Raw genomic sequence first — 13,061 nt, 5'->3', positions numbered from 1 at the left:
TACGTCCAGGACCGAGTCCGGTTCGCGCGTGAGGCTATCAACTTTAAGCAGGTTGTTAAAGGCCTCATGCATGTCTGCTAATGTGCTTGTCCTACGAATGGGACTTCTGGAATTCCTTGCAGCGGATTTGCAGTGCGAGCACGTATAGGAAGATTTGCTACTGCAACCCTCGTGAATTCTGCGTTTGCAATTTCCAGAGCAAAGAAAACTCTTTTGCTTCCCAAAAAACTGCCCGTCACAGTTATATATGTGTATATATATGTATATATGTATATATATATATATATATATATATATATATATATATATATATATATATATATATATATATATATATATATATATATATATATATATATATATATATATATATATATATAAGCAATTAAAATCAAAAAATAATTAATTTGAGCATATGTTATTTTTGGGTTTAATGGGGACCGGGGTGTGCGTCCCCATAAGTGACTACGGTCCCCACAGGATTGGTGTGTTTTCTCGTCGCGGTCCTCATAAGTATAGTAATGCAAACGCACACACACCCATGCCTGTCGATTTTAGAACCTCTCCGTGACATACGTCACTCGGAGAGGTAAAAAACGTCTTGGTTTGGACCAAGACCGAAAAAACAAACGATGTGTGAGGTTTATCAATTGGCTGAAGTTTCAGATATTGCAATTTTTTTTAGTTATTTTTATCCATTTAATCCTTCAAAAATATTAAATTCAATCAACTGATTTTACTGTTAATCGATCTATTCCCTCTAAATTAATTGAAAAAATTACATATCTACGCTTTTTCAAGAACAATTACATTTTCCGAAAACATTTTATCATGAAATTAATTATTTTGAAGGGATTTCGTGTAAGCACCTTGACGGACATAGATTTAATTGTTGCTGGCTTGACAAATTTTCTAATTTGCACCCAAAAACGTTTAAATCTGTAAGTTGCTAAGAAGACTGATGTTCAAAAAAATATGATAATTTAAATTTATTTGGTTCAGACTAGTTAATAAACTAAATAACTAATGTCGTCTATTTTAGACAAAGCAACATCGTTTATCCTGTGTGGTTTCATTTAATAGGTAGCTATCTGTAACACTGGACAAATATGATATCGGTATATAACCAAAGGTAAGGGTAAAGATTACAAAAAAAGAAATACGTTTCAGTACCAATGGCTTGTTTCATCTCCATTCATTACCATTTAAACGAAGAAGGTCACACTTAACTTAACCCCCCCCTTCCTCCATTTCCCCAATATATAAAATTTTACAATCACCAGTGGTTCCAGTGTTTTGGGTCATCTGAGCCGACGCAATACACCCAGCAAATATTACCATATAGGTCGAAACCTTTTCACATTAGTGAACGGTACATGACTCTCCGGACTTGCCCGTCAACCTTAATAACCTAAAACTATAAAACGTTCGTGTACAAGAATGATTATTGTTGTGGCTTGACACTCGCTAGCGCCTGAAGGACCGATCACTCAGTCTAATCGGTGTAAATTTGTAAGTGAGTAGACCATTTTAGAAATTACATACAGAGAATTAAAACACAGGTGTGATGCCGCCATTAAGGTCTTCTCTCTCTCGCCTAGAAGCACCGCTATAGGCAGTGCAAGTTGACTAGCCTCCTGCCTGTAGTCAACTTTGTTACCGTCTGGCGGTGACCCTTGGTGCGAGGGAGAATACCCAATGGTGGCCTCGCCACTGTGTGTTTTCCGAAATGGTAATTACGCGTGCTAAAATGATTATGCGTAATACGTTACCGGTGTACAAGTAACGCCAACAATGTAGAAAGGGGTGGTGACTATTCAAATTCTAAAGTACGAAGAGGGAAATTGCAGTGCAACCTTTCCTTCATAGTCGCGACATTAGAAATGTAGCATTTCGATATACGAAATTAAATGTATGAATTAGTGCAACACCCTGGTTTGGAATCCACTTTTAAAAATTTACATTTTCCTTTCGAATTATCTCAAAGTTCGCTTGGTCTTTTTAGACAGAGTATTTCAAATATTCATTATTGATCCCTCAGCACGTACTCCCTTCAAAATAATTAATTTCATGATAAAATGTTTTCGGAAAATGTAATTGTTCTTGAAAAAGCGTAGATATGTAATTTTTTCAATTAATTTATAGGGAATAGATCGATTAACAGTAAAATCAGTTGATTGAATTTAATATTTTTTAAGGATTAAATGGATAAAAATAACTAAAAAAAATTGCAATATCTGAGACTTCAGCCAATTCATAAACCTCACACATATAGTTTGTTTTTTCGGTCGTGGTCGAAACCAAGACTTTTTTTATAATATTTATACCGATATCATATTTTTCCAGTGCATAAAAGGAGAGCTACCTACTAAAAGAAACCACAGAGTACTAAGGTTGTTGCTTCGTCTTAAGTAGACAACATTAGTTAATAAATTAATTTGAGCAAAATAAATTCTTTATCATATTTTATGGAACATCAGTCTTCTCAGCAACTTACAACAGATTTAAAATTTTTTGGTGCAAACTTGAAAATTTGTCAAGCCAGCCTTAATTAAAACTATGTCCGTCAAGGTGCTTACAAGTAAGTGAGTATCGACACGATATCCCTTCAAAATAATTAATTTCATGATAAAATATTTTCGGAAAATGGAATTATTCTTCAAAAAGCGTAGATATGTAATTTTTTATATTAATTTAGAGGGAATAGATCGATTAACAGTAAAATCAGTTGATTGAATTAAATAATGATTAAGGATTAAAGGAATAAAAATAATTTAAAAAAAATTGCAATATCTGAACTTCAGTCAATTAATAAACCTCAGACATATCGTTTGTTTTTTCGGCCTTGGTCCAAACCAAGACGTTTTTTTATAATATCTGTCCCTTCAGTCTTAATATAATTAAAATTTGAATAATTTTATGTTTTTTTTTTACCGCCATACACTAGGGGTTGATACATTTCTAATAGCTTAAGGAAGTACTTGACTATCGTTAATTACATTTAACTTATATCTAATAACATAGATTCCGATAAGCATATTATGTTGTACTTATTTATCAAGTAAGCTAAAAAATGACAGTATTTGAAACGTTGAATATAAATGTTTCTTTGTTTTATACACTCTATACATTAATCATTGAGAATTTTTGAGGAAGTACTTGAGTATCGTTAATTAAATTTAACTTATATCTAATAACATAGATTCCGATAACCATAATATGTTGTACTTATTTATGAAGTAAGCTAAAAAATGACAGTATTTGAAACGTTGAATATAAATGTTTCTTTGTTTTATACACTCTATACATTAATCATTGAGAATTTTTGAGGAAGTACTTGAGTATCGTTAATTAAATTTAACTTATATCTAATAACATAGATTCCGATAACCATAATATGTTGTACTTATTTATGAAGTAAGCCAAAAAATGACAGTATTTGAAACGTTGAATATAAATGTTTATTTGTTTTATACACTCTATACATTTATCATTGAGAATGTTTGAGGAAGTACTTGAGTATCGTTAATTACATTTAATTTATACCTAATAACATAGATTCCGATAAGCATATAATGTTGTACTTATTTATGAAGTAAGTTAAAAAATGACAGTATTTGAAACGTAGAATATAAATGTTTATTGGTTTTATACACTCTATACATTTATCATTGAGAAGAACTAGAAGATGATATTTTGAACCGTGCCAAAAAGCTTTAAGAGAGGGGAAAAGTAGAAGCGGTCGAAGGGAAAGAGGGTCGTATAGGCGCTTGCTTAGAAGATTATCTTTTTAACGGATATGAGGAAGTATGGCCGTGAACACGTGTGATCCACGTTGCATCACAGGGAAAGGAAAAATAAACCGGCACCCACCCTTTTTTCACCGGAATACTAGAGGATATTTCAGTAGAACAAAATTGATTGAATCAGGGATAACGAGAGATCGCAAGTGATGTGGCCTAATTTTGAGCTAGATCCTCTTGTTTTGTTTGGCAGCATTATAGAATGGAATGTTGTTAGATTTAATTGCCGCTGGTGATTTTGCGAAATTTAAAAATGAAAGAGTTCTTCGTTTGCGGGGAATATATAGCAATAGACGCCAGGCAAATACTTTCTTGGAAGTTGTGGATAATTTCTAAATAACTATAACTATTTCCTATAAATTGGAAGAACTTCAAAATCGCTGGAATTTAACTCTTAATCGTAAAGTTATATCATTTGATTTTGATTAGTTTTGTAGAACTCTCAAACCATGAAATTATAATAAAGTTTCTACTTTTCATTTGAAATGAGATTTTGATTGATAATTTATTTCTGTACTTTTCGCTTATTTTTCATCAATTTCTTTCTAGTTTTTTCCCCCCTACAATTTCTTCCTAATTTTTTTCCCCTACAATCTGTTCCTAGTTTTTTCCCATTATAATTTCCTTCTATATTTTCCCCCTACAATTTCCTCCTAATTTTTCCCCCTACCATTTATTCCTGATTTTTATCCACAATTTCTTCCTATTTTTTTACCCACAATTTCTTCCTATTTTTTTACCCACAATTTCTTCCAAGTTTTTTCCCTACAATTTAATTTTTTGTCGCTTACATTTTACACCAATATCGCCTTATATTTCAAGGGCAAATTTCCTATGTTTCCTTAATTTACCACTTTTTAGTGATCACCCTTAACAACGCTAGTTTGGCTGGGTTCTCTTTAAAAAGGAGAGACTTTCTCCAGAAGGATGATTGAGACATCAGTCAAGTTCCTGACGAATCTGTCACGCTTGGTGATTGTTGTATCACCAACCTCGTACCAGCTGTTATCTTTTCGAATAAAATTCAGATAGTGACCTTGGTTTAAAGATCAACCTTTATGAATGATCACGCCCCTAGTTTTGTAAACGCTTTGGTTTAAAACCACTTTAAGCATGTCAAAGTTTCAAATGTTTTGGTTTTAAGAATGTCAAAGTTTCAAATGTTTAGATTTCAAGCACGTAGACTTTCCGAATGGTCAGGTTTTAAACGTTTGGTTCGGCCAACGCGTTTAGTATGAAAACGGATTGTGCTCCCATTTTAATCACGTCGAGGTTGATATGCTTAACGTAATTGAAAATCAAAGATGCATTTAAAGAATTGCTTGAATTAATTGGTTTTTCGACGACATTTTTTCATCAATCTTAAATTCTTCCACAAATTTGAAATATTTGGCGGATTTTTTAAATGATGATCTCTGTGAAAGGTCTTGCAAAACGTACTCTTGCAAGAACCCTAGAACTTGTGCAAATACAGTTGGATATGACAAATCCATAACATAGTAAAATGTTAAAAGATGATATATGCAGTTAACGAATGTCATTTCCAATTCCATCTCTATGTTTCCATAGACAAGGAATACTTTAATGTTTTGATCATCTGTTAAAGCAACAAGTTGGGGTGCATTTTTCAGCGTTGCAGCTGGTGCTGTTGTCTAAAATATGAAAATTTTACTCACTAAAGAGCTTAGATAATAACGAATATTTCAATTCGGAAGCATGCCTCCATCAATATTATTAAAGAAGATACGAGCAATAAAGTTTTCTTGATGGACACCGCGCGTTAGGCTTCTCATCGAAGAGGACCACCTCTATTGGACGACTAGAATCACCTGACCGATCTGTCCAATAAATTTTGCGTTCTTGTCTCTGAGACTGCGTGATAGGTTTAACTCCCAAGAAAATTTAATTGGTCGTATCTTCTATAATACAATTGATAGATAATGGGCGAATGTTTTAAACTATAAAAAGGAAAATAATTCATTACTTTATGCACGTATTAATATTTCTTTTTATAGGTTCAAACATAAGTGGATAAAGAGATAAGTGTGTCAGACCAAGCCATTTGTTAATGATAGTTTGTCGCAGAGCAATTGCGTAATCGCTAAACTCGGAATCGGAAACACGTCAGTCAAGAAAACGGAAATAATAGTATCCTTCCGCGCTATCCGCTTATAGCCCCGCCTACTAGACTGTCAGTTCAGGGTTCAGGCATATGTTTTGATCCTAAACAAGGCTTAAAAAGTTTCGGCAACGGCGATATACGGGAGTAGCAGAATTAATGAATTTATTATGGATTTAAAAAGTGATAATTTTAATTCAATTGTGATAAATACTTTTGGAGAGGGAACTAAAAAAACTAATCTCCATAGTAAAATAGTATCAGCAGGCCTTTTAGATACTATAGTAGGTGATTTAAGTTCAAAGTTTGAGGAAATAATAAAGAAAAACCAACCAAGGAGAGACTGTAACACCAAAGATTCCAAATTTCAAAGCACGCAAGCAACGTTCGAATGGTATCAAAGTGTTCGAGAGAATTTCGCAAATTTTCAAGAAATATTAAAGGACTTGACGTATAACGAGGATGATTATTTTGCGCTCATTCACACCTACGCAGAGGAAGTGTTTAAATTTTGGTGTTTAAAAAAGAATAATCTTAAAGAACTTCCTGTTACGGAACTAAAAGAAACCACCGTAAGTTTGTTAATTAATATCTAGGTTCACGGTTTGACACGGTTTATGTTTAGTTGCAGGAAGAAAAAGATTATGCGAGATCACTTTTGACACTTGGTGGAGGGTGTATTGGTGAATTATGGTGAACCAGCAAGAGGCGAGTCATGTCCGGAAAGGTTCAAAACCTATCTTTTGACCAAGTGGAGGAATCGAACAAATTATACCAAGCCGCACTAAATGTACGGCAAACGTCCGCGGAAAAAAGCGAAATAACTTTCGAGGGGATAAAAATTAGAGATAGAGGAGGCCTCTTCATTCCAAAAGCTCAACTGAATCCATATTTCATATTATTGAACAGAGTAGTAAGGACCGAGTTGTGTGAAGCCGGTGTTAAACGCCACGGACACAAAATTGTACAAGTAATGTCATAATAGTGGATGCACTTATTATTTGTAAGTAGACAAATTTTCTAAGTTTAGGGTTAAACCAGTGTTCTTGTTAATGAATAGGCTGTTAAAGATTTTGTGTCAAGCAATGATGGAATTTTAACGGAAACATTTTTGGGTTGCGCTGAGAATCTGGTTTCTGGAGAAGAAGCTCTTTTGATTAAGAAAGAACTGCAAAGAAAATTTACACACGCGCTTTGCAATAAATTTTTAACAGCAAGGGATTAAAATTTCAAAGGTGCAAACGGATTAAGAGACGAGCTTTTTGTCATTGCTAAAAATGGGATGAAAAATAATGAAAGAAAGTTCCTAAAAACTCCTCAACCACAAAACGTGTTCCTAAAAAAAGCTGTAAGCAAGTCCTTTCTAAAAATAATCCAAAGAAACTTCCTGAAAACTCCTCAACCACATATGTACCTGAAAAACATGTTCCTAAACAAAGCTGTAAGAAAGCAGTTTCTAAAAATTCCTCAACTAGAAATTCTCCAGAGAAAAACCCAACGGGTACCAATAGCTTAGCCACCCACCAAACTAGTCCCGTACAAAAGTCTGGAAGTACTCTAGGAAAAAGGAAGAAAAGAGCTCCAGCTCACTTATCTAATTATGTACAATTTTAAAGTAATGATGTCTAAAATCTGTATTCATTTAAACAAGTGATCATTTAAAAATGATATTTCAAAGAATGTGATATTTCAAAGAATGTGATATTTTAAAGTATGTGATATTTTAAAGAATGTGATATTTTAAAGAATGTGATATTTCAAAGAATGTGATATTTCAAAGAATGTGATATTCCAAAAAAATGTGATATTCCAAAAAATGTGATATTCCAAAAAAATGTGATATTCCAAAAAAATGTGATATTCCAAAAAATGTGATGATTCATTTTAATGATACAGTGAAATAAATCCACCTCATTTATTTGTTTGTCTTAAATTTTTGGTCAAAAGCCTCTCGTACATATAAAGGAACATCGCGATAACCCTTTCCACTGTGATGTCCTTTGACATCTCGAGTTGTTAAAACATTTTTTCGGGATGTATTAAAGTTAACGCTTGTTAATTTACCTCCTGCGCTATGTTTATATTGAGAAAATAACGTCTCTACCGCACTTCCATTGATTCTTAGTGGGCACAAATAATAGTTTCCATCCGTATATGTTTTGAAAAACTCTTCAGCCAAGCTTTTCATCCCAAAAACCATTATTCTTAAGAGAGCCCAAGTCTAAAAACATAATAATATTGTAAAATGTTTATGTCGAAATGAAGCCCAAAACTAAGAAAAGTAATTGAAAAAATAAATCTTCCTTCCCTAAAACAACTAACCAAACTATCACACACCTGCCAAGAAAGAAATTTCTTTTGACGAGGGTTACTCGGATTATACTCTGGATCATCATCTACCAAAACAAAAAACCGAACATTACGATAATTAAGTTCAATCACACCCGCCAATCTTACTGAGAATCTGTTTGAGCCATTCAGTAAAGTAATTCAATCCTTTGTCTAGATTTTCGAGAGTAGGGCTAGTAATATTTTTAACCTTCATTCTGGATAGCATTCCATCTTCAAATAAATATTGGCAAGCTTTCAAATATGCGTAGGTGCACATAACTTGGGGAGCGTCATCAGGTTTCCCTTCCTTCGGATTAGCATATTCATATAGCTCTGATAGAACATCATTTTGCTGGAATAAAGCAAGTTTATCAGAATATATAATAAGGAAATGGAGATGATAACCAAGAGCTACATGCTAGACTTAGAAATCCTCACCTGTAAAATCCGGGCTGGTTTGACATTAAGTTTTGTCCAAGCATCTCGGTCGATATAGCTTTGAAGCAATTTTGGAACAAATCTTGGGATGCTTTTGGCACTACGCTGATCGTCTCGTTTTTTTAAATCAATAATTTGTTTCCAACCAAACTCGGTGCCATCAATGATAAATTCTTTTGCACGATCAGAATGGGATGCAAACAATGCGTTAACCAAATTTTTAAGCTGAAAATATAAAATAAATACCCATGATTAGTTCAATTGTTTTAGCGTTTAGTGATGGATAAAGAATGCGCGCGAGGAAATTTGTTTTCACTCTACAGGATAGGCAACTCCCTATCTCGAACGACAGCTTATTCTCTTTATACTCTGTTACAGCATCGGCTGTCAGCACGCCCAAACCTAGGTCTCTATGTAACGTAGCTTTGTACGTGCTGACAAGAGACAAAAAACTTCAGGATCTTCAGGATTTAAAATATCCGCGAGTTGTTTAGCTCGAGTGCACGGACCTCTAGGCCTTAGTTTCAAATACGTGTAGTAGGATGTAGGCAATTTCACACGTATTTGAAACTAAGGCCTAGAGGTCCGTGCACTCGAGCGAAAAACACTCGTGGAAATTTTAAATCCTGAAAATCCTGAAGTGTTTCGTCTCTTGACAGCACGAACAAAGCTACGTTACATAGACTACTAGCTTTGCGTGTGCTGACAACCGATGTTGTAAGTGAGTATATACAGAATAAGCTGTCGTTCGAGATAGGGAGTTGCCGATCCTGTAGAGTGAAAACAAATTTCCTCACGCGCATTCCTTATCCATGGTTTAGTTATAACAATATTACTTGGTGAGATGGGCAAATGATGAAATGAATGCTTCGTCCAAGTTTGAAGGGGTTCGGGAAACTAGCGTTGACTTTTATGTTGAATTCTTCAGTGTTTTTGTAGCTAAAAGTTCCTTGCAACCCAACACATTGTTTTATGACTGCGAGATTGGCTGAAGCTCCATCACATACGACTCCAGAAACATTGAAGCCGTGAATTTGGAACGCTTTCAGCGCTTGAAAAAGACAACCAAAGGTTGTGTGGGCATCAGCAGTTGAAGATAAAGAAAAATAGGGTCCAATAATATCATAATTTGACGTAAGGTCTCGCCAAAGGAATTGCATCATGTAATTAGCTTTTGAAATCTCCTTCTCATCCGTTAGCTCTTGGTATAAATCATCCAGAAACGCGTATTCATCCGGTGGCATTGACAAACCAATTAGGCGGTTATTTTTACTATTCCAGATGAGTTTCCCGCAAACCTTTACTTCGTCAAAAACTAAGACACCGTCACATTTAGGTTCAGCATGTCCAAGCAAAATTTGTTCCTTCACAAATATGTCGTAAGTTTCTTTTTGTTCGCGCAAATAGGCATGGTTTATTCCAGGCTCATCGAGATTTTTTGAGGTTTTTCGTTGAATAGACCTCCACGATGGTAGATTCAAGATTTTAAAGCTGAGAAGAGCTTCATACGCTGCTCTACTCCTGCACGCCACTGCCAATGCTTTAAAGACGATATATCTTTCTTAATCATGAAGAGTTGAGATTTTATCAATGAAAAAAAACTCACCTATGCGATAAGTGATCAGGCTCCATTGATTTCCCTTGGATCCAAAAGCTAAAAGTTTGAAATAAAACAGTCGTTAAGATGGATGATTTTAGCCTATTACAATATTTATATTTATTACCATTTCTGGATTGATCGTTCAGGAAATCTTCCCTTTCCTTTTTTAAGTATGTTTCACAATCTTCGTTCCAAGAATCTCTAAGACGTTGGTAGCATTCTTTGACAGATTCATCAGCCCCTTCTTCATGACTCAAGACATCATTCAACTCTGGTGTAAAGTCGACACAACTTCAGTCATTTCTTTATGCTGTTCATGATGAAGCGGCTTTTTTAAATCCTTTACGTTAGTTGCAAGTTTCGCCGCCTTAATTTTCATATTTTGGTGTCTAAGCTTGATAACTTTCTCTTTTTCATTAGAGTTGGAGGTGAAAGGAACTTTGTTGGGCAAGTGTGAGATGGTTGCATTCGTTTCAGTCGAGCTGGAGATTTTATAGCTTCTTGCCGTCGCTTTCCACACACCCTAAGATATCTTCGAAGATATTTACAATTCGCACATAAGTTTCGGACTTCTTCAATCGGCTGGTTTTCTGGTTTAACAAACCACCCTTCACAAGCGCTAGATGCAAGATGAGGGTAGGGGTATTCAATTGTCCTTAATTGTTTTGGTGTAGTCACTAAACTCTTTATTATTTCTCTTGAATCGTTTCCAAGACCAACACAAAAGACATGATTTGAGTTTGCCAATTTTGATAAAGTCTCTTTGACAATGTTAGTCAAAAACACACCATTCTTTAAGATTGGAAATTCTTCCTTTATACCGTGAGACGCGAGAAACAGTTTCATAACACCTTGGTTAGAGATGATATATTTGAAGGGTTCACTGCAATACATTTCTTCGTATGACCCATTTCTCGTGATCTCATAAATAATCTATATGTTTATTTAAATACTTAGAATTAAATTGAAAATAGGCGGATACTATAAACCAACATACCCCTTTATTAGCTGTTTCCTTTTCTGTAATTCTTAGGTTACTAAACTCATAAACTAACGCTCGTAATGGAACAGCGATGTTATTTTTGAAGCGCTCTAGGTTTTCGGTTTCCTTAACACATTATTTCAGAATCATTTACTCGTCATCATATATGACAAAACAAAAAGGGTTATAATCACATACCTGAGCTCTATGAGATTCACTAAAATTATTAGTATTAAAAGAAGTTCCCGCTGAAACAATACTGTTTACAGTATTTTCAACGCTACTTTCACTGTTGACATTACTAAGCCTTGGCCCGCTTACTATTATTGGAGTAGATTGCGCAGGATTTACACCTTGATCTTTCGCGACGGAATCAATAGAATTTGAAACTCTACCGGGTCTAAACGTTTTCAGTATACTGATCATTTTAATATTCAAATTAATTTATTTATAACCAATTTAACGATCCAGCTCTCTCACACCGACGGCGATAGCCGATTCTCAGCCGCCATTGCAATAATCGTCGTAGGAAGGCGATCTAAATTGGTGTTTTCTATTGGTGTACTATTTTTATAAGAACCATCGTCATTGGTCGCAATACTGTTTGACTTCTAAATATGAACATGTAGAATACTATGGAAGCAGCTTAAAAAGTTTTCTCATTCCCCTAACATCAGTGTATTAACAAATTAAGTTCGAACAGACTGATCTAAAAATTCCATAGACCACTAGAGAAAGTCACTGAGAGCTCTTAGTCCTTACACAAGGTTTGTTTTAAATGGTCTGTGTTGAAACAGACTTTCATTGAGTATTTTTGCATTAGAAGAATGGGAACTGACACACTTATCTCTTTATCCACTTATGGTTCAAATAATTAAGTCATAGATTGTAAAGGCTTGGGTTAATGCAGGAATATTAACTTAACACGGTTTGATAACACTAACATCTGAAACATTAATAATCGAGAATGGAGCCGATTTTTTCTTTTTAGTTTTATCGCTAGGCTTCTTTGAGCCTTTGGTTCGTGGTGTAGAGTTTATTTTACTTTCCAAGTAAAAAATCAGTGCCATTTCTCGGTTCTTTTCAGCATCATTATCCTAAGCAAATTAGATATTTAAAATTGATAAATCATTAAATATTTTCCCAATTTTAACATTTCCAAATATTCCTCTAGAATGGCTGAGAGTTTTTGAAAGTTTTGGCAAAACGTGCTCTTTGAATTTTCTATATTTAGAAGTAAATCCATTTCAGCTTCAAGGTATGGTCAATGTATTTCACCAAGTAAATAGCGTAATTCATTTAAGCAATTAGGTTTTAAACCACTTACAAAGCGCACATCCTTGAAATGAGGGAATTTTTCAACAATGTCTTCAAATTTAATGGATTCTTTTTTCAATCCAGTTTCGCCTCTTCGTGAATGTTTGGCGGGTTTTTTTGAGCAGCTTCGGAATATCCTTATCAATTTCGCTAAATTCTACTTGAATTTGAAGAATGGCATCCTCATACTACAACTCAGTTTCAGAAGTTTCGATTTCAACAGTGTAAGACGTTCCTTTGCCAGGAATTTTTGGACGTTTGCTGTATCCATGTTTGATCACCTCCGCACTTCTTTCTTCAAACCTCCTTTCTCTCATTTTTTCCAACATCCTAATTAATTAATGCGTATTTTTGTTAGGAGCTTGTTGATCAAAAACCTCTGAAAAAAGTATTAAAAAAGTTGATACTTGATGAAATAAAATACTATAATTTAAAAAAAATGTTTTTACTGACCGCTGGCTCGTGACTGCT

The 13,061-nt window shown here is 34.4% G+C and overlaps 2 protein-coding genes across 2 annotated transcripts; both read right to left on the bottom strand.

The window, feature by feature from the left end:
* Positions 1-7,837: 7,837 nt before the first annotated feature.
* On the bottom strand, positions 7,838-8,681 carry LOC149630954 (uncharacterized). The gene is made up of 3 exons (XM_089851155.1): positions 8,380-8,681; positions 8,260-8,318; positions 7,838-8,143 (listed from the first exon to the last, which is right to left on the bottom strand). The coding sequence occupies exons 1-3, from the start codon at positions 8,528-8,530 to the stop codon at positions 7,838-7,840; spliced, it is 516 nt and encodes a 171-aa protein (XP_089707281.1). The 5' UTR covers positions 8,531-8,681.
* A 1,897-nt stretch (positions 8,682-10,578) lies between these two features.
* On the bottom strand, positions 10,579-11,699 carry LOC149630953 (uncharacterized). Its single transcript, XM_089851154.1, has 3 exons — positions 11,472-11,699; positions 11,289-11,399; positions 10,579-11,224 (listed from the first exon to the last, which is right to left on the bottom strand). The coding sequence occupies exons 1-3, from the start codon at positions 11,697-11,699 to the stop codon at positions 10,667-10,669; spliced, it is 897 nt and encodes a 298-aa protein (XP_089707280.1). The 3' UTR covers positions 10,579-10,666.
* Between the last annotated feature and the right edge of the window lie 1,362 nt (positions 11,700-13,061).

The sequence above is a fragment of the Phalangium opilio genome, unplaced genomic scaffold, assembly GCF_054372755.1.
Source record: "Phalangium opilio isolate 3A_F unplaced genomic scaffold, DU_Popi_V2 ptg000101l_1, whole genome shotgun sequence".
Taxonomy (NCBI): Eukaryota; Metazoa; Arthropoda; class Arachnida; order Opiliones; family Phalangiidae; genus Phalangium; species Phalangium opilio.
Note: the sequence above shows the minus strand (reverse complement) of the source record. Positions and strands in the feature narration are given on the sequence as shown.